Source organism: Hordeum vulgare, chromosome 2H (assembly GCF_904849725.1).
Source record: "Hordeum vulgare subsp. vulgare chromosome 2H, MorexV3_pseudomolecules_assembly, whole genome shotgun sequence".
Lineage (NCBI taxonomy): Eukaryota > Viridiplantae > Streptophyta > Magnoliopsida > Poales > Poaceae > Hordeum > Hordeum vulgare.
The window spans coordinates 604,749,711-604,768,620 of record NC_058519.1 but is presented as its reverse complement, the minus strand read 5'-3'; the positions used below and the strand labels follow the sequence as shown (position 1 = coordinate 604,768,620).

Genomic DNA, 18,910 nt, shown 5'->3' with positions numbered 1-18,910 from the left:
GCAGGCGCGTCTTCAGACGGCCCCGTTTTTAGGGAGCCGAACGGCTAGAGATGCTCTTAGTCACATTTGTTCTTTTGGTCACGGCAGGTCCGCGGAAGTGGAGAAGTGTTGGTCTCGCATGGTGAATCCATGGTCCCCGGAAGAGCATGTCATGATCGATTCTCATGGCGCATCTCAGGGAATAAACTTTGAGACTATATATGCCAGTCAACATGCGACGGCGTGGCGTCGTGCACACGGATCGTCGCTTCCGTCTTTTCATGGGTCGCACTCACCTGACCTCACCTCGGGGATCTGACCGGCGCGGTAAATTTTTGTGTTTTAACCTTTTGAAAAAGAAAATACAGTTTTGACATTCATTTTAAAATAATTTTAAATCCGACTTCTTTACGTGACGACAACGTCCTTGGGTTGTACTAGAAAACGTCAGGGACCATAAAGTCTGGTACGGACCTACATGACCGGCTGACTTGTTGAGTTTTTGACGTGACATGGTACCAAATGCCAGGGATCCTAACAGACCATATTTTTTTTAATAATGTGTGCCACATCATCCAGACGCCCAGGCCCTCGGCGTTTGTTACCAGACGCCAGGGTCCAAACGCCAAGGGCATTGGCGGGTCCGTAGCGTTTGATATCATGCCACGTCAGAAACTTAACGGATCAACCGGTCATACCACCCCGTACCAGACGTCAGAGACCTTGGCGTCTCGCATGCAAACCAGACGTCAGAAATGTTGGCGTCAGAAAAAAAAACTAGATTGGATTTTTTTTAAATGAAGTCAATTCTGCATTTTCTTTGCTCCATAGGTCAAAACAGAAATATTGTCCACCGGCCCAAAGCTTCCCGGGAAGCCGCGCGCGGTCACGCGACGACCAGCCTATCTATCGGCCGGGTCGGTACCCGTGGGTGTGGGTGGATTCCCCGCCCGACGACCACAACCCGGTCCGCCGCACGACACCCACCGAACGACTCGCCACACGCGCCAAGCAAATCCTGGCGTGGGCGGTGGGCGGTGGGCGGTACGCCACGCTAGGCGCGGCCCGCGCCAACCTGCGCCTGCATGCGCTGCGTCGCACGGCAGCCTGCCGCGTACGTACTGGTCAGGCAGGACACGAGGGAAGCTTCCCGCCGGTTGAGGGAAAACCGGCTCGACGCCTCTGTCGTGTCCCGCCTGAATTTTCTTCCCGCGGACTCGTGCACGGAACGGTCGAGCGCAGTGCAACCGGTCAGTCAGGGGAACGGCATGACGACGGGCCTCATGCACGTGCTGTAGAGAGATTTTTCCTTTTTTTTTGCGGGGTGCACTAGAGTTGTACTGTTACCGTTCTTCAGGGAGTTGAAATGCCCTTTGGCAACAGGCACATGCAGGCGCAGATCAGTCCCCGAAAAGATTATGTGCCAGAATTTAACTCCAACTCCAAGTGAAGACAAATGTTGAAGAACCTACTTTTTGGGTTGGCTGAGTAATCTTTGTGCATGTGCTAACAATAACAAAGCAACACGGATCTTAAAGTAACCGCGGACGGTGGATCCATGCACGCACGGAATATCCCGTGCACTGTAGAATAGCCACTCTCCCTCCACACACACGCGCGCGCACAAGGAATTTCCATTTTATACACCGTGTACATACACATCAGCAGCATGAACCGTGGACGTTTCAGGGAGCTATATACACGCGCATATATATGCTCAGCCGTGGTCCGTGGACCTTACATACACTGTTTCCGACTTGCCGTAGCGTTTACTGGTTCTAGGCTCTGCTAGACGAAGGAAGCTAGCACCCATGACACCCCCCCCCCCCCCCCCCACACACACACACACACACTCGTCGACCCTGCGCGCGCGCCTGCGGTTAGAAGATCTGCCTCCGCCTCTCAGGTCTCGCCGCCTGAATTTTCTTGCTGCAGACATAGACAACCACACAGGAACGACAAGTGCAGTGGATTATTAAGGGAAAGACAAGTCCAGAATGTAGTAGTATATGCTTGCGCGGATGACACAATTCCCCTATGAATGAATGCTCTGTAGCCCGGAGGTGCCCATGGGTGTAGAAGCAAGCTTACCGGACGGTGGCTGAGCAGATCTTGTAGGTGTACAACATCGGCAGCCCGAACAAGGCGGTCGCCTGCGGAAGACGCAGCAAACAGGTGTGAGTTCAGTGAGCATGGTGGAATTAATTTGCGCTGTGGAAGTGGAACAAAGCATTTTAATTACCATCCACCACGCCAATCTACGAGCTGAAAGTGGGTCCAGCAGCTCGCTGCCCTCCATGAAGCCACTGATTCCTTTCTGAACCTGCATTTCATCAGTGATTTTTTGTATCAAGCCTGAAGTCTGTACGACCAGCAGGCAGTAGCAAATAACCTGAGATATGTGAACACAAACATTCAGAGAGGGAGAGCTAGTAGTATGTAACTGAAGGCTGCACCTGAGTATGGTACATGCTCGTCGCCATAACGAGCTGCCTCCAAACAGACTTGACAGGCCTCGTGTAAGGCTCGAGGGCCGAAAGGTGAGGTTCAGACGCTGCAGTGATCCGCGCGACGTGTGGCCCGGAGAACTTCCTGCATTCCTACTAGAGTGAAACAACCGTTCGTGTTCAGGGTCAGACTTCACTGGCTCAACCATACAACCAGATGAAAAAGTTGCTACTATCACCGTCACCTGCCAGTAGTGATCTGCAAACTCTTGAGACTTAACCACGCATGGTTGGATGGCATCCTCGCAAGCTCTGTAGGCTGTGGTGATCCTGGCAGCTACCGACGACACGTATGGCTTTGTGCTGCTCTTCAGTGAGTTGAAATGAACTTTGGCAACAGGCACCAGCTTCTTCAACAGGCAAGAGATGGCGTGTCAGAGTGTTTCACAAAGGGGTGAGGGGCAGTGTTGGTTGAGAAATGGTAGTACAGTATTAGACAACATTAGCCTACATTTTTTGTTGCCTGCAAATGTGGTTCCACCAGTGCTTGTGCATGTGCCAGCGTCTCAGCAACCTGTCCACTTGACATTGTAAGACAGCTGTGGTTGCATTTATAAATAGTACTAGCAAGTAACACTTGACATTTAACTAAAAATCCATATGAAACAAACCTTCTCCATCAGAGCATCAAGCACAGGCTTCCCATGGAGATGCCATTTGGCAGATGCTAGTTCCTGCAAATGCACCAAATAAACCTGAATTTGAAGTCTCAAAAGCTACATAAAGTTCCATATACCACTTGGATCAATCCAAATATACCTGGCAATGTACAGAGCGCGATGCGAACCAATACGGAAGCCACATGCCATGAACCTGAAAAGGAACCATCAACGCGTCAAGTTCTCTGCAGGTTTCTCTCAGAAAGTATCGCAGATCACTGACTTCTAAACAGGAATATCGGACTTGTTGTTACCCATACATTTGCCAACTCTCGAGCCTTCAGTTTTGCTTGTCTTTGCATTTCAGACAGTTTACCCTGAACATGAAGCATACAATTAGCACGTTGAGGGTTCTTCTCAGTTATACTATATTTTCCATGCATGTGTACCAACCCTTGAATGCTGAAGATCCTGTTCGAGCTCCTCGATTTTCTTCCTCTGCTCAGCGTTTATCTTCTCAACCTGAAGACGAAGCGAATCACATCAGAATTCTGCCAACCACTACGACATATCACAAGCCTGGTACGATTATACAGCATGAACTTAGTACTTACGCGATCCAACTTCTGACCGAGCTCAAGCAGGCTTTTCTCTGCTTCGCTGGCCCGGGCTTCCAACAGCTCCCCTTTCTTAACCTGGTCTTCCAAATCACTGCCCAGCCTCTCAATCTGTTCTTCTTTCGTACCCCCTTGTCAGTTCGGTTGCCATATGAATTTGGGATTGATTGCAAGTTTGCAACTGCGACAACATCACTACCTAACCTAGCTACTTGCTGAAACTGGAGCCTGGAATTGTCCGTTTCCTTACCTGCTTCTCGATCATGGCACTGTTGGTGCTCGCCTTCACCACAGATTCATCGTCGGCCACATTCCTCACCTGCATAGCTTCTAGCCCGCCGACCAGCGCCGCGATCTGCGCCGTCCTCTCCCTGACGACGCTCTCGAGCTGCGAGGTCTCGTCCTTCCTCCAGCCGACCTCGTCCTCTGAACCCAGCCAATAATTAAGCCCAGCTTTTAATTCTTTCTTGGCCCAGAAAAGCAGGAACGCGATCGGGATCACAGTTCACATCTAGTGCATGCTCGACAAGCCGGCAACTCACCCAGCGACGCGACCTTGGACCTGAGCCTCTGAATCTCCTGCTCCTGCTCATGCTCGTCGCCGCACCGCACCCGAGCGAAGCACGAGCAGAGGAGGATCGCGCCGGCGATCGTCAGGCTCAGAGCCCGGCGATCCCCTCCCATGCCTCCCGCAGACCGATCAAGCATCTCCCTCTCCCTCTCTCTCTCTACTGTCTTGTTCGCGTTGATCCTCGCGATTGTTCAGGCTCGCTCATGGAGTGATGGTGTGGTAGTGTCTCGCTCTGTCGCCGAACGCCGGTGCCGAGAGATGAAAGCTTTTAGCGGGAGCGCGCACGCGTCAAGCGTCATCATACGACGCTGGTTTGCACGCAGGCCCTCCCTTTTTCGCGTATTTGCAGTTGGCGTGCGATCTCATGCCGGAGGGTTCATGAAGGTTTTGGCTGGAAGGGCGGAAACGCGAAAATAAGTTAAGTGGGAGGGGGAGTTTGACGGCTGGCCGCGTTCTGGTCGAGTGCGTGGCTGTACACGTGACCAAGCTGCCGTGCACACGTGGTCTTCGCGGCGCGGGTAGGCGATGACACGTTGGGGGTTTGGGTGTGCCATCGGAGACGGAGAGGCTTCATCCTGTACGAGGTTCAGTCGGCAGCGGCTCTCTGGCCTAGCCAATGCGGCGTTTGCCTGAGCAGCGGGAGAAAATTCCGGAATGTCATGGTCTTTTGCCACCGGCTCAGTGAGAGCATCTACAGCCGTTAGTAAATCCGGCATCCCAGACGTCCGTGCATATTTCGTCAGTGTTTCGAGCATACCCGTTTTAAGCGTTTATTTGTTTCTTCATGCATCCATATTTTTTATATTCTTTTTATACATCGGATCGTAAAGACGTTCGGCTACATCAATCGTATTTCTTAACGGTTTTCGCTTAGCGTTCTATAAGGATATGTGGATCCGATCTTCCCTCTTTGAATGACTATCATCATGATAGGTCTTTTTTGTGAGTATAAATATTTTATTTTCCATGCAACGTTTCCCAACAAATGTGCATGTGCCACCTCTAAACGTTCAAATAAATATTCATTGTGCTCGTACGTACCACTCATGGAGTGACGGGACGGTTATTATCTTTCATGCTAAGCGGATTATTCTTATTATGAGTGTTTATTCATTTGTCAATTCATGAAAAAGTCTCGTAAAAAGGATGTGGTGTCCTGTATAATATAAAAATAAATAAACAATACCCCCTAGAAAGTTGACTGTTTAGAAGGTACCCGTGGACAGGGCTAACCATGAAATGTGATTGAATAGTTGAGGGGGGGAGGTAAAATTTTAATTTTGTTTGAAAACCGTCAATAATGTGATTAGCATGGAAGATATTGAAAACTATGTTGTGACGTTGACATGAAAGACGCACCACCCAAAAATACATATCCATCTCTGTTTTAAAATAATAAGCTCTCGCACCTCAATCCCTGTTTTTCTCTACGAAGGGACAATCTATTTACTTTCATTTTACTTACTTTTCATGTTGAGTCAACTTCATATTCTAACTTTTCATGTGGTGGGGAAAGCTTCAAACACATATGTACAACCAAATATATTTCTCATGAGGCACGAAGGGACATTATTGTTGACAATTATATTTGTGATAAGTATGTTGGGAGGCGAAACTTTAAGCCCCTATCTTTCTCTGTGTTCGATGGATGCTTTTTGTTCTAAAAATATGCCTTGAGTATTAGCAATCATAGAAGATTATATGATAATTGAGTATGTAGAGCTCTTACTTAGACTTGATGATGCATTGAAGTTGTTTGGTGACTAAGAACATGGATTGTTAAGTTTTAAGATAATGCATTATTTAAACCATGACATGTGAATTAATTGCTACTCTATCATGGTAAGTTTTATGAGAAAAAATTGCTGATTGTGATGCTATAAAAAGTGATTGAAATTATCATTGATCAAAATAATATACTATGTTAGTGTTCACACTTTATAAATTATTCTTTATCATTTATCTGCTCGAGAACGAGTAGGAATTAAACTTGGGGATGCTGACGCGTCTTCAACTTATCGATAATTTATGAATTATTCATGACATAATCACATATGTTTACAATACTTTTATATGTATTTGATACACTTTTTATGATTTATTTAAAACTAACCCGGACTGACGTTGTTTTCAAAAGAATAACCGTGGTGTTGTTTTTGTGTAGAAAATAAAAGTTTTCAGAATCACGTGAAACTTTTTGATGATTTTTCTCAAAATTATGAGCAATATTGAAGTAAAGAACCACCAGAGGGGAGCCATATGTAGCCCCCGAGGCAACGGGGAACGACCACCCCCTAGCCGCGCCCTGATGCCTTGGGGGGCTTGCGTGGCTTCGTTTAGCATGATTACAACGTAAAAAAAATTCTTATATATAGAGAAACCCTTAGCAATAAACAGAGAACTTCCGTTCCGTCGCCGCAAATCTTTGTATCGATGAAAAACCCATCTAAAGCCTTTCCAGTACCATGCCGGAGAGGGAAAATCATCTCCGTGACGATCTTCATCATCCCTGCGGGGGCCGTGACGAGGAGGGAGTAGTTCACCCTCGGAGCTGAGGGTATGTACCGGTAGCTATGTGTTCAGTCTCTCTCTCGTGTTCTTGAGATGACACAATCTTGATGTATGACGGGCTTTGTCAATGTAGTTGGATCATATAGTGTTCTCCCGTGCTATCTTGTTGTGATAAATTGAATCTTTCACTTAAAGATCTCGTGTGTTTAATATGGAGTCCTGTCCTAATAGGGCACTTGTATCCTTGACCTCTCACATATAGTTGGGGCAGACACACGATGTAATATATGCCAATATAATAGCACATGCACGCCGGGGTAGCCGACAGCATGTGCCAGCATCCATGATGGCCAGGGGGGTATTGTGACGGTGTCATAGAAAGGAGCGTACGTAGTCATGTCCGAGGGATGTAGCCATATCGGTGAACCTCGTTAACAAATCTCGATATCGTGCTCGTGTGATTGCTTGATCCTCAAATGATCAACTACATGCGTCAGATTTATTCTAACATGAATGTAGTTGACAGAGCTCGGACATAAATCCCTACTACCATTTTTTGGGACCCTAAGGTTATGGTTTCTTGTCATATGACGATGTTCGATGTCAGGTGCTTCACGTCTATTCAATGATTCAATAACGGCGAATGCGGCTTTAGGGCATTGGTCCTTAAACAAGGTCAAGCTGGATCCGGTACAGGAATGGCAACAACGGCACACCGATGGTCCGTTCTCACGTTAGTACTGGTCGTCCGGTGGTCTCGAAATCTTGATGTAAATTTTATTATGTTTAAGGTGATTTATACTTTCAATGAACTTTGATATATATTTAAATCATTTTCGGGAAAAACTGCTAGAGAGAGAAAGAAAAGTTAAAATTCTCGTAGAAAAACGACGCGGCTGGCACGTTGGAGAAAACCTGAAAAAAGCAACTTGCTCGCGGTCGCGGAGCGACTCTCCAAACACGCAACTTCCAAAATGCGGACGCAAGTAAGATTTTCTTCAAGGCGTGCGACGTAAAACGGGCAGAACCCACAAGGCCCCGCATTCCAACGCTCTCCCGTTTAGGCTGGCCCCAATGCAGAGAACTTCAGCGAGAACTTCGATTCCACATCAGCAAATATTCCTACGTGGCGTCGATTAAATGAAGAGAGAGAGCTTTGGAGGAACTTAGCTGGTTCCGGTAACATAGCGCTGTGTACGAGAAAAATTTATTGCTAATTGATCCTGTGTGCGGGCGGCCGGACGCATCGCGAAGCAAACCAAGAAAATCCCCAACTAATTGATCCTGTGTGCGGGCGGCCGGACGCATCGCGAAGCAAACCAAGAAAATTTATTGCTAATTGATCCTGTGTGACTTTCTCTTCCTCCACGGTTGAGTCTCATCCTTCTCCATCCCTGCCGCCTTGGAGCTCCAGCGCCCAGCAGTCCGTCTTGCCGGCCGGCGGCGGCTCTGGCCGGCGGCGCGAAGCCACCAGATTCATGGCCAAGTCCGGTGCCCGTAAGGAGGCCGCGCAAGACCGGCCATCGGCTACCTCGCCGCCGCCGCAACACTTCCCCGGCGCCACGGCAAGCTCGTACGCCAGCCGCTCTGCACAGCTTCTCTTCTACCCCGGCGCCCCGACAAGATCCTCGGCCAGCCCCTCGACGCCGGCACACTTGTACCCGCCTCCTATGGAATCCTCCTCAGCCAACCCTACATGGTACTGTATAAAATTTCTGCTTTAATTCAATCTTTGGCAATTACAATTTCTCTAGCTCGAGTATGCAGCATTATGTAATTATATTTGGGTTATACAGCAGCAGTAGGTAATTGTAATTTCTATACCTCACCTGATTCAGCATGTGTACGTGTTGAAGCAGAGAGACTCTGAAGTATTAGCCTGAATTTCTGTAGCATTAGACATTACAATTCTTCAGGTTTTTGCTTGCTGAATCGAACTAGTGTAGCTTTTCCAGTGATCAAATGCTCACGTTTATAATTTTTGTCAGCTAGTTATTCAATCCACATAGACTGAACCAAAAATACTTTATACATTCAGCAACCATGTAGAGTGCATTTTTGTTTGTACATTTTTCTTGCAATGATTAGAACAGACAAAAGTTTCTAATAGTAAGCTCTCATCGGCTACACTACATTTAAATGGAGTTGTACTATGCTTTTTAGCTTCTGGTCTGATTTGTACTACAGTACATTTAAATGGAGTTGTACTATGCTTCTTAATTCCGATATTTACATAATAACAGGAGGCCGATGTATACCTCTGCACCTGAAGGCCTACTAAGTTTTGGACAATTACCGCCCATGAATCTTTATAATTTTCAACCTCAGACAATGCACCATCATGAACAGGGACACCAAAATATGGAGAATTTGCACTTTGTTGGTGCTTCCCCACATGATCCCTTTTCAACACCACCGCCACCACCGCACTCTTGATTTGAACTATGAAGCCGGCTCATCGATTGTCCTTCCTTCGGTATTTACTCATGGTGACATACCAGAATTTGCCGAGGTACTTGAAAGAGATGCTAGAGTTCGTGATCGTCCGACGCATAAGGCTCTTAAAAATGATCTGATTGAGCATATATGGAGAAAGTTTGGGCGAGAATAGATTACATTCAAGTCTTGATGTATTGCTAAATATGTTTTATATATTTTAATTATATTAAATTCATACTATATTATTTATTATGATCCAAGTTTGGCGTCCTCTTATATATACATGGATATAGGAAAACACAATTTTGTGGTACATGCCATATATAGATCACAAAGTTGAAGTACTATTATAGATCCCACAAAATCAATAAATAAACCCCCTAAGTTCCCATCCATTATGGAGGTAGTAACATAGACTAGTAACATGCTTACGTGGCATATATGTTACTACTCTATGTTCCTCCCCTGTGACTAGCCTTACACGTCGCACGCACCGGGCAGGCGGCCACTGTACCTCGCTCGTCCAGGCCATCGAAATCCACGCCCGCCCCTGGCCTGGCTCCCTCCCCCCGCCGCGTCCCCGCCGTCGCGCGAGTGCGGACGAACCCCGGCGCACGCGGACGCGGCCCGGGAGCGCTTCGGCGCGCATTTGGAATTTCGCGCCCGCTTGACCGCGGCGAGACCGGAGGGCGCGGAAGGTACGGCGCGCCGCCATCGGCTCCTCCGACGCGGCCTGCGTGGCGAGGCGCAGGCCGGTGGCAAGCGGCGACGGCGGCCGCGGAACAGCTTCTTCAGGTGCGTGTCCCTCCCCGCCACCTTCTCCCCTGTTACCGCTGTACGAGTACGCATGCACGCGCGCACGTCGCGGCCGTCGGCCTGGATCGGAGCAGCGCCCACGCGGGCTGCGATCGGCAATGCCCTTCTCCGCGGGCGTTTTTTTTTTGGATCTGCGCGGGTTCGTCGGCAGTAGCCGTGCGGATTTCTATCCGTGGCGCGGCTTTCTGGTAAGGTCCCACGGCTGGGCGCACACCGTCGAACAGGGCGCGTGCGCGCCTGGTGAGCGTGTGGGTGGCACGCCGACGGCGGACGACCCGAGCGATTCGTGATGGTTTCGATACCTTCGTGGCCAATCGATCTGGCGAGGCCGAGGGTGGGCAGCGCGCATGGCGAATTGGATTTCATCGCTGGGGTTCCTAGCCAATTGTTTAGTTTTCTAGGCCCAATCGAGTCTCGACTGGATACATAGAGACTCGACCATCCCAGGCATCTCCTGCAGGTTTCTCTGTTGGTCGAACACCACCCGAATTGGGCTCCAGTGGCAAGGTTGAGCAACAACCATGGATCTAACTGCTATAGTTTGAGCAAGTTTGTGATTGATTCACTGATGTGTACGCACTGGTCTGTTAACTTGGCAACACAATTCGTCCATGAGCTGTGTTTTCCGTTGGGTTTTCTGGTTGATTGTTGCAAGAAGATCTTCTAAGTTTTGTATCCAGTTCTAGTCAAACAAATAACAGTATAGCCAAGTTGGATGCCAACGTACATTATGAATTATACTTGTAGTCTTGTACCAACAATAATCACCTGATTTGATGTGGCTTTGAGGTTTTAATATTACACATCTGTGTAACTAAACACAATGTGCAACTCCCCATGATCATCACTTTACCAAAAGACGAAATCTTCCCATGACCGTGTTGCATATAGCCGACCCGTATATATAGGCACTTTATAGAATCTGCTTTTGTGACATAAAGCAACTAGACTCTGGTACTAGAAGCACTGTGGTCCATTGTTCACCGCCACATGCATATCTCATACATATATCATGCCATGTCTATATAAAGCAACCACACTGTGGTACTGCCACTGGATGTTTCCATGTACTCTACAGCAAATCTGCTTAATCTATTTCAAGGTGATGCAATTGTGACTTATCTACTAGAATAACATAGAATGTTTGTAAAATAAGTGGCAAATAGTTACATTTAACAGTGTGACGATCTAACTATTGGTAAAACCAAGCTACACTATCATATGCTAGAGTGATGTTTGAAGAGAAAACATTCTTTTTAATAAACTTGAAGAGAAATCATGGTACTCTCACGTATCCAATGCAACCTCTCGTGGTAGTCACCATTCATCACCGCCATTTAAGCCCATTCATTGCGTTTGAGATTTCTGCTATTTTGAACGATTCATATTATATGATCTTATTCTACTTTACTGGCTAGCATATTACAAAATTAGAATAATGTAGGGATAATGCTATGACACATTTGTTTTCAGCAGTAACTGCAAGCACTCCCTCTGTCCCAAAATAAGTGACTCACGGAGGGAATATAATTTTGTTTTTCGAAGTGCTGCCTTGCTGTCATGGCTTCTGTGGAAGTGTCCCAGTGAAGTGACTCCTTTGCTGGTTGATCACGATATTTATCATCCTACATAATAGTCTGAGGTGCCAGTTATATCTCCTAAATATTTGATGATAGCAAACATTTCATATGGGGACTATATCAGAGTAAATATAGGTATGTGTTTGTGAGGGCTTGAAAATTTAGTTTACGTTGTTAGACATATTCTTGCCGTTGTTCCACAATCCCATGTCATGGAAAAGTATGAAATTATCCAAGCACACATTAAATACAAACGGTCTGCCTTAGATATGATCACCAGAATACATGATTCTCATTTATAGCTGCACCCCTTTTTTATGAATGAGTGTCAATGATAGAACCGTTTCTCCCGAGTCATCCTTTCTGATTCCACGAAAAAGAGGTACATGTGCATTTGATCAAAGAATGATCTATTGTATCACATTAACTAGAAAATTATATAAGTTAAGTTGAAATTTTATAGGTACCGTATTATTTTGTACTCCCTCCGTTCCAAAATTCTTGTCTTAGATTTGTCTAGATATGAATGTATCTAGTCACGTTTTAGTATTTTGATACATTCATTTCTTGCTAAATCTAAGACAAATTTTTTGGGACGGAGGGAGTAGTTACTAGGACATGTTTTTCATGGCTGGCAATGTTTGAAATGTTATCATCTCCTGTTGTGAAATGATGAAAAGTGACATATTTCGTTGTGTATCTATGTATTAAAAACATATGAAACTATGGGGCTGTTTGGTTCTAGGCCTTGCATTGCCACAGTTTGCCACACATTTTTGCCAAGCTTGCCTAAGGTTAGGGGCTGTTTGGTTCTAAGCATTGCATTGCCACACTTTGCCATTTGCCAAGCTTTGCATAAGGTTAGTTCAACATAATGAGAGCCACAAGTTGGCAAGCCTAAGGGAATCTTGCCATAGTTTTATATGTATGCAATGTGGGGCCCTAGTGTGGCTTGAACCAAACACCCACCTAAGTTGGTCAAACTTGCCTAACCTTAGAACATCTATAGCCGGAACTTGCAAATCCAGCCCTGGGCGCGTCCGCGGATAGTGACCGGTCACGCCTTAGAAATGACTACTGCATCCAGACATCTCATATTTGATACCTCAAATCCATACAAAAACCCGCAACATATTAGACCTATGTACTACGTACGAGCTATCTACTCTTCGTTGGAGATATAGACGATCTACGTGCCCTCTAGCGGATAGATGTGCAATAGATGCAGCTCTGCCCCTTCCGGCGCCTGCGGCTGCTCTGCTGCGGCTTCCTCTACCGCTATCTCTGCCTCGACCTCGTCAAAGAGGGCGGCGGCCTCCGCCTACCTCTGCCGGATGAGCCGACGGTTGGCCTCCACCTTGGCCTCATCCCGGATGGAATCCAGGATGGCTTGCTGCTTCGGCATTTCGTCGGCTTGGGTGACGGCGAACTCCTCCTTCGCCTCCGTCATGTTGAAGCCCGGAGTGTCGTCGTCCTCCTCCGTTTCCGGCGAGTCCGGAGCGAGACCCACAACGATGCGGGCGTCGCGCCGAGATTGGATCTCCGCCTCGATCCGCACCCCGCTCCAGTGTGAGCTAAGTGTAGGTGGTGATCCTCTGGCGGACCATAGTGAGGCTGGAGAGCGGGGGAGAGGAGGCGGATGGACTCGGGTGGTGGCGGAGGGAGGGAGGGGGTGGATGTGCTAGGGCCGGGGGACGCCAACTGGCTTAAATAGCCGGCTCTGGCCTCGGGCGGCGAGCTGGAGCGGCGCCATGCGGCGTTCACACCGTGCCGACGGTCGAGGCGCTCGTCGGACCGTTGGGTTTCCGGGGGAGTCAGCGTGGGGCCATGCCGTCAGGCCGACGTGCCCGGGCGCGTCCGGGCTCCCCCGTATCTGCCCCATATTTGGGCTGGATATGAGGGGTGCCGGTCAGCCCGTGCGTTTGAGGGGTCCGGTTGGGTCGACTTTTTGTGACCGGTCAGTGACCGGGCGGCCTGCCCTGGCGTTTGAGGGGGTTATGAGGGGTCCGGCTGTAGATGCTCTTAGGTGTGGCAACCTTAGTCTCAAACCAAACAGCCCCTATATCATTCTTCTTTGGCAGCGTTTTAGATCCTACACTGATGTACTGTCTTGTACTGAGTTGGCATAGAAATGCATCACACATTATTTAGAATATGACGTTTTTTTCTTCCAAAAATCAGTTTTTGAACAGAATATTGCTATGCTAGTTCTTTGTAGATGAACAAAACCCTACATGTTTTTTCGAGTAACAACAATCAAGCTCTTTCATATTACGTTTTTTTTAGAATCTCTTTTATACTATGTGATGTTCTTCCGGGCTTCATTAACGAAGTTTATTCTCATCGAATATTATATGTCGGTGATGGATTGTGTAGTGCCATGGAAATCGCCATTCCTGTATCTGAACGATATGCACTGCCATATAAGCTGCAAGCAGAAACATTAATAAATTATAACTGTGCATATAATCTCACCAAGGCACTCACAGAAATATCTATCTATGCACTATTTCAGTGATCATGCTGGAATGGAGCTGCTGTTGGCGTCTTTTAGCTTCTTTACAAACTTTTTGATGCAAAGGTGTGTTTTTAGTTTCATCTGCATACTTTGTATTTCTAAACTAGTGACGGTCAATGGTGAAAATAAATACTCTAGGGGTCTTTATGAGTAATTGCATTCAGTTGGCACCACATGGGCTTTACGTTTAATACTATTCCTGCACACATGCATGAATTTGTTTCAAACCTGACAGTCGGGCTGTAACGCCAAAGTCTTCCGCAGCGACCACCTGCCACCCGCCACCGATGTTATCCTACGGAACTGGCGATGCTCCTGCCCTATCTGTAAGTCAATTCTGAAGGCAGCATGGATCCGGAGTTTAGCCCCCCACCCCCCTCCTGCTCTATCTGTAAGTCAATTCTGAAAGCGTTACCTCTATGGAAGAAGAGGCACCGGGCAAATTTAAATTTCTCCAGGCCTTGCAAAAGCAATACAGGAGAGGTAGAGAGTAAGGTGTTAGCCCCCCTCCCCCTGCTTATCTGTAAGTAATTCGGAAAGTGTTACCTCTATGGTTGAGGAGGCACCGGGCAAATTCAAATTTCTCCAGGCCATGCAAAAGCAATACAGGAGAGGTAGAGAGTAAGATGTAGGCAAGGACGGACTTACCGGACAAGTGGCAATCATGTCAAAGTTTACCGCCTTGTTCTGTACTGTCGGCAAGTCATCCTTCGCTGCATTCCACTTTCCGCCTCTTTGTGCATGGCTCTTGCGGCAGTGAACTCGTCACTCTGACTTCTCTATATCAGCTATTCAGCTATGGAGGTGCTTCTGGTATACATCGATGGAAGGGTATTTATAGGGGCAGCACTGCAACTTGATCTGGAATGACACTGAAAATCTCTTTTTGAAAGTTAGTGCCGTAACTTTTCCCCTTTCTAGTGAAAATGATGACCTATCCATGCGTTGGGGCTTTATAGATTTCCAACTTTTAAGAATATATCTGCGGACCAAAAGCCTAGGAGCTGGCATCTATGGAATTCTTTTGTTAGGTAGGTTATGTGATACTATATAGGTTACACTGCTGGATGGGGCTCAGTCTACAGAAAATTCCAGGGTTTTTTATTAGTTGTATAGTACCATGGAGAAAAAAAACTAGTGGTGCTAAACTGTAAAGTAATTTCTGTTTTTCAGCCAGTCTAAATAGCTTCGCATGTTGTCATGTGCATCATCACATGATATTTGATCCATGCTTCTAGTTTGCCAAGGAATTTCATGTGATCTGGTACTTGGAGGGACGTGCTTCTGCCTTTAGATTTACCTTTTTGGCTCCCCCCCTCTTGTCTCGGCACTGCAACCTTGATAATTTTGCATGATCATTGATTTGTGCCATCCTTGAAATGTTAAATGATACCTGCAAGCTCAAAGGAAGTTACTGTGTTGTGTGAAGCTAAAATGTACATTAGTGTGTGATGATGGGAAAGCTGCTTGGCGAACACCTGTTGCGTGTTGAAATCACGGGTAGATTGTATTGAAGAATAAAGGGTAAATGTTCGATCTCTGCGGCCTAAAAGTTTACCTAAATTTAATTCTGAGTTCGCTTCATTTTATTTATTTTGGAAGATATCCGAGGCTTAATATTATGAAAAGTCATGGTGCACTGTTCTAAATCACTCGAATTTCATGATGCTATTCTAAATTACTCGATTGGGTATGTAGAGACTCGATCGCAGCAGACATCTCATACAGGTTTCCCTATTGGTCGAACACCACCCAAGTTGGGCTCCAATGGTACTTTGAGCAACAACCATCGATCTTACTTGTATAGTTTGAGGAAGTTTTTGATTGGTTCATTGATGTGTACGGTCTGTTAACTTAACTACACAATTTTTCTGTGAGCTGTGCCTTTCATTGGGTTTTATGTTTGATTGTTGCAAGAAGAGCTTGTAAGTTTTGTATTAAGTTTAGTCAAACAAGTACTAGCAGTAGATGGATCATGTTCATAGAGGCGTTAGGTCATCCTGAGATTCAGTTTGGTAGCCAAGTTGGATGCCAACGTGCATTATGAATTACTTGTAGTCTTGTACCAATAATTAGCTGATTTGATGTGGTTTTAAGGTTTGACGAGTTACACATTTGTATCACAATACACAATTTGCAGCTCCCACATGGTCATCATTTCGCTAAAAAAACAAAACTTCCCATGACTGTATTGCGTGTAGCTGACCGGATATATATATATAAATGCAATGGCACTTTATAGAATCTGACTTTCATTATCATAAAGTATCTACACTGTGGTACTAGAAATACGTTTGTCCATTGTTCACCGCCACATGCATATCTCATAGTACAGATCAGGCCATGTCTAGATCCCATTCTGGGGTACTGCCATTGGATGTTTCTATGTACCCTATCACCAATTTGTTTAATATATGTGAAGGAGAGGCAATTCTGTGGCAATCAGAATGCAAACCAAAATTACTTATCTACTAGAATAACATAACTTGCTTGCAAAATAAGCGACAACTACTTACATTTAACAGTGTGATGATCTGACTATCGATAAAACAAGCTGCTCTTTCATTTGCTATAGTGATGTTTCAAGACAAATCATGGTATTCTTAAGTTTCTCCAGTGCAACCTCCCAAGTTATTTTAAACAACCTCTGAAGTTAGTCACCATTCATTACTGCTGTTGAAGCTCATTCAATGCTATTGATAAATTGGATTTCTGCTATTTGAACAATTCACGCTATATAACCTATATCTCTTTAATTAGTTATCTTATGACACGTTTTATCAGCAGAAGCTGCAAGCATTGGTTTTCATCCTATATTACATCAGACATCATCAGATGTAATTCGGAGTAGTACTGCCTTGCTGTCTCAGCTTCTGTGGAAGTGTCCCAATGAAGTGGACTTTTTTGCAGGTTTTATTACAGCATATTGCAATCTTCCATAATAGTCTGCGGTGCCAATTATGCATACATTTTTAAAATATTTTATTATGTATACACTTTGAGTGAGTGCTTCCCCAGGATCATTTAATATATCGATGGCTATATGCCCCCAATATTTGATGTTAGCACTGTATCTGAGTAAATATATATAGGTATACATTTATGGGAGGAACGGAAATTCAGTTTATGTTATTATACAGATTCATGTCATTGGTCCGCAATTCCATGTGTTGGGCAGAAAAATGGATTATCTGAGCACACATTATACAGGGAATGCAAAGGAGGTACTGGCAATCTGTCCTGGATATGACCACCAAAAAATCACTAGATTCTACTTTATAGCTGTACCACTTATTTTATGAATGAGCATCAATAAAAGAACTGTGTCTTCTGAGCCGTCCTTTTCTGATTCTGTGAAAAAGAGATACATGTGCTTTGTTCAAGTATTACCTACTACTGTATCATACTCCCTCCGTCCCAAAATTCTCGTCTTAGATTTGTCTAGATATAGATGTATCTAACGCTAAAACACAACTAGATACATACGTATTTAGACAAATCTAAGACATAATTCTGGGACGGACGGAGTATTAACCAAAAATCACTATAAATTGAGCTGAAATTTTATATTTATTATGTAGTAGTTACTGACAATGTGTGAAATGTCCTTATTTTCCTGTGGTGAAATGATGGAATGTGATTATTTTTCATTGTCTACTTATTTATTAAACATACATGAAACTTGCTTATCATCATTCTTCTTGGACAAACTCTGAAATCTTACACTGATATCTTGTCTAGTACTAGTTGACAAATCATGCATCACACCTTGTTTGGAATGTTTTAAAAAATAAACTCAACTGAATAATGCTATATTAGTTCATCATAGATGAAAAAAAGTAAAAACATACATGTTCTTTCGAATATTAAAAATCAAACTCTTTCATAATGTGTGATTAATTAAGCAGGATGTATTCTCCGGCTTCTTTAATGAAGGACAATTTATTCTCATCTAATATTATGTATTTACATGTGTGCTGTCCATGATAGATAGTTTTGTGATATAATGCCTTATCCAGATGATATGCACTCTCATTTTAGCTGCAATCACAATTTTTTAACTGTGCATATAATCTCTGACAGATCTGCAATCACCAAGGTACCCACAGAAATATCTATCCACACTTACTATCTAACTGATCATGCTGGACTGGAGCCGCTGCTGACATACTTTAGCTTATTTACATACTTTATGATTCAAAGGTTTGCTGTTTGTTTTATCGGCTACTTCGTCTTTCTAAACTGGTGGTGATCAATGCTGAAAATACTATATGAGTCTGTATGCATATTGCAAGTCAACAGCATACAGTTCATTTTATTGGCACCACATGGAGTTTATGTTTTACCATATTTCCTTGTGCACATGCACAAATTTGTTTCAAGCCTTACAGTGGCAGCTGAGCCGTAACGCAAAGTCAGTCACAGCGAGCACCTGCCACCCGCCACCGTTGCTTGGAAAGTTGCCTCCTATGCTCTCCTGTGGTGCTGACGATGCTCCTGCTCTATGTGCAAGTCCATTTCGGCATGGATCCAGAGTTTCTCCACGTTGCTGTAATGATGGCAGGTGTTTGTCTTTCTGCTTTGGACCAGGACTTCTAAATTTCACTGAGATCAGCTCGTAGTGCCTCTCTTTGAGCTCTCTGCTGTGACTCAAAAGATGGTCACTCCTAGCTCTCCTGGGTAAATGGAAAATGTTCAAGTGGGTTCTGCGCCCACATAGCCCCCCCCCCCCAAATAAATAAATAAATCTGACAGTTGATATTTCTGTGAGGC

General features: G+C 45.3%; 2 protein-coding genes and 1 long non-coding RNA gene across 3 annotated transcripts; 2 read left to right on the top strand and 1 right to left on the bottom strand.

Moving 5' to 3' along the window:
- Nucleotides 1-1,829: 1,829 nt before the first annotated feature.
- LOC123430747 lies at nucleotides 1,830-4,500 on the bottom strand. The gene is made up of 13 exons (XM_045114590.1): nucleotides 4,245-4,500; nucleotides 3,953-4,128; nucleotides 3,700-3,813; nucleotides 3,539-3,607; nucleotides 3,406-3,462; nucleotides 3,246-3,299; nucleotides 3,098-3,160; nucleotides 2,938-3,000; nucleotides 2,672-2,836; nucleotides 2,436-2,579; nucleotides 2,222-2,302; nucleotides 2,071-2,132; nucleotides 1,830-1,908 (listed from the first exon to the last, which is right to left on the bottom strand). The coding sequence occupies exons 1-13, from the start codon at nucleotides 4,408-4,410 to the stop codon at nucleotides 1,860-1,862; spliced, it is 1,263 nt and encodes a 420-aa protein (XP_044970525.1). The 5' UTR covers nucleotides 4,411-4,500; the 3' UTR covers nucleotides 1,830-1,859.
- Nucleotides 4,501-8,138: 3,638 nt separating this feature from the next.
- On the top strand, nucleotides 8,139-9,480 carry LOC123427675. Its single transcript, XM_045111771.1, has 2 exons — nucleotides 8,139-8,483; nucleotides 9,028-9,480. Exons 1-2 carry the CDS (start codon nucleotides 8,263-8,265, stop codon nucleotides 9,218-9,220), a joined length of 414 nt encoding a protein of 137 aa, XP_044967706.1. The 5' UTR covers nucleotides 8,139-8,262; the 3' UTR covers nucleotides 9,221-9,480.
- Nucleotides 9,481-9,857: 377 nt separating this feature from the next.
- LOC123427674 lies at nucleotides 9,858-17,471 on the top strand. The gene is made up of 2 exons (XR_006622420.1): nucleotides 9,858-10,018; nucleotides 14,135-17,471. It is a non-coding gene; the product is annotated as an uncharacterized LOC123427674 (long non-coding RNA).
- The last annotated feature ends 1,439 nt before the right edge of the window (nucleotides 17,472-18,910 follow it).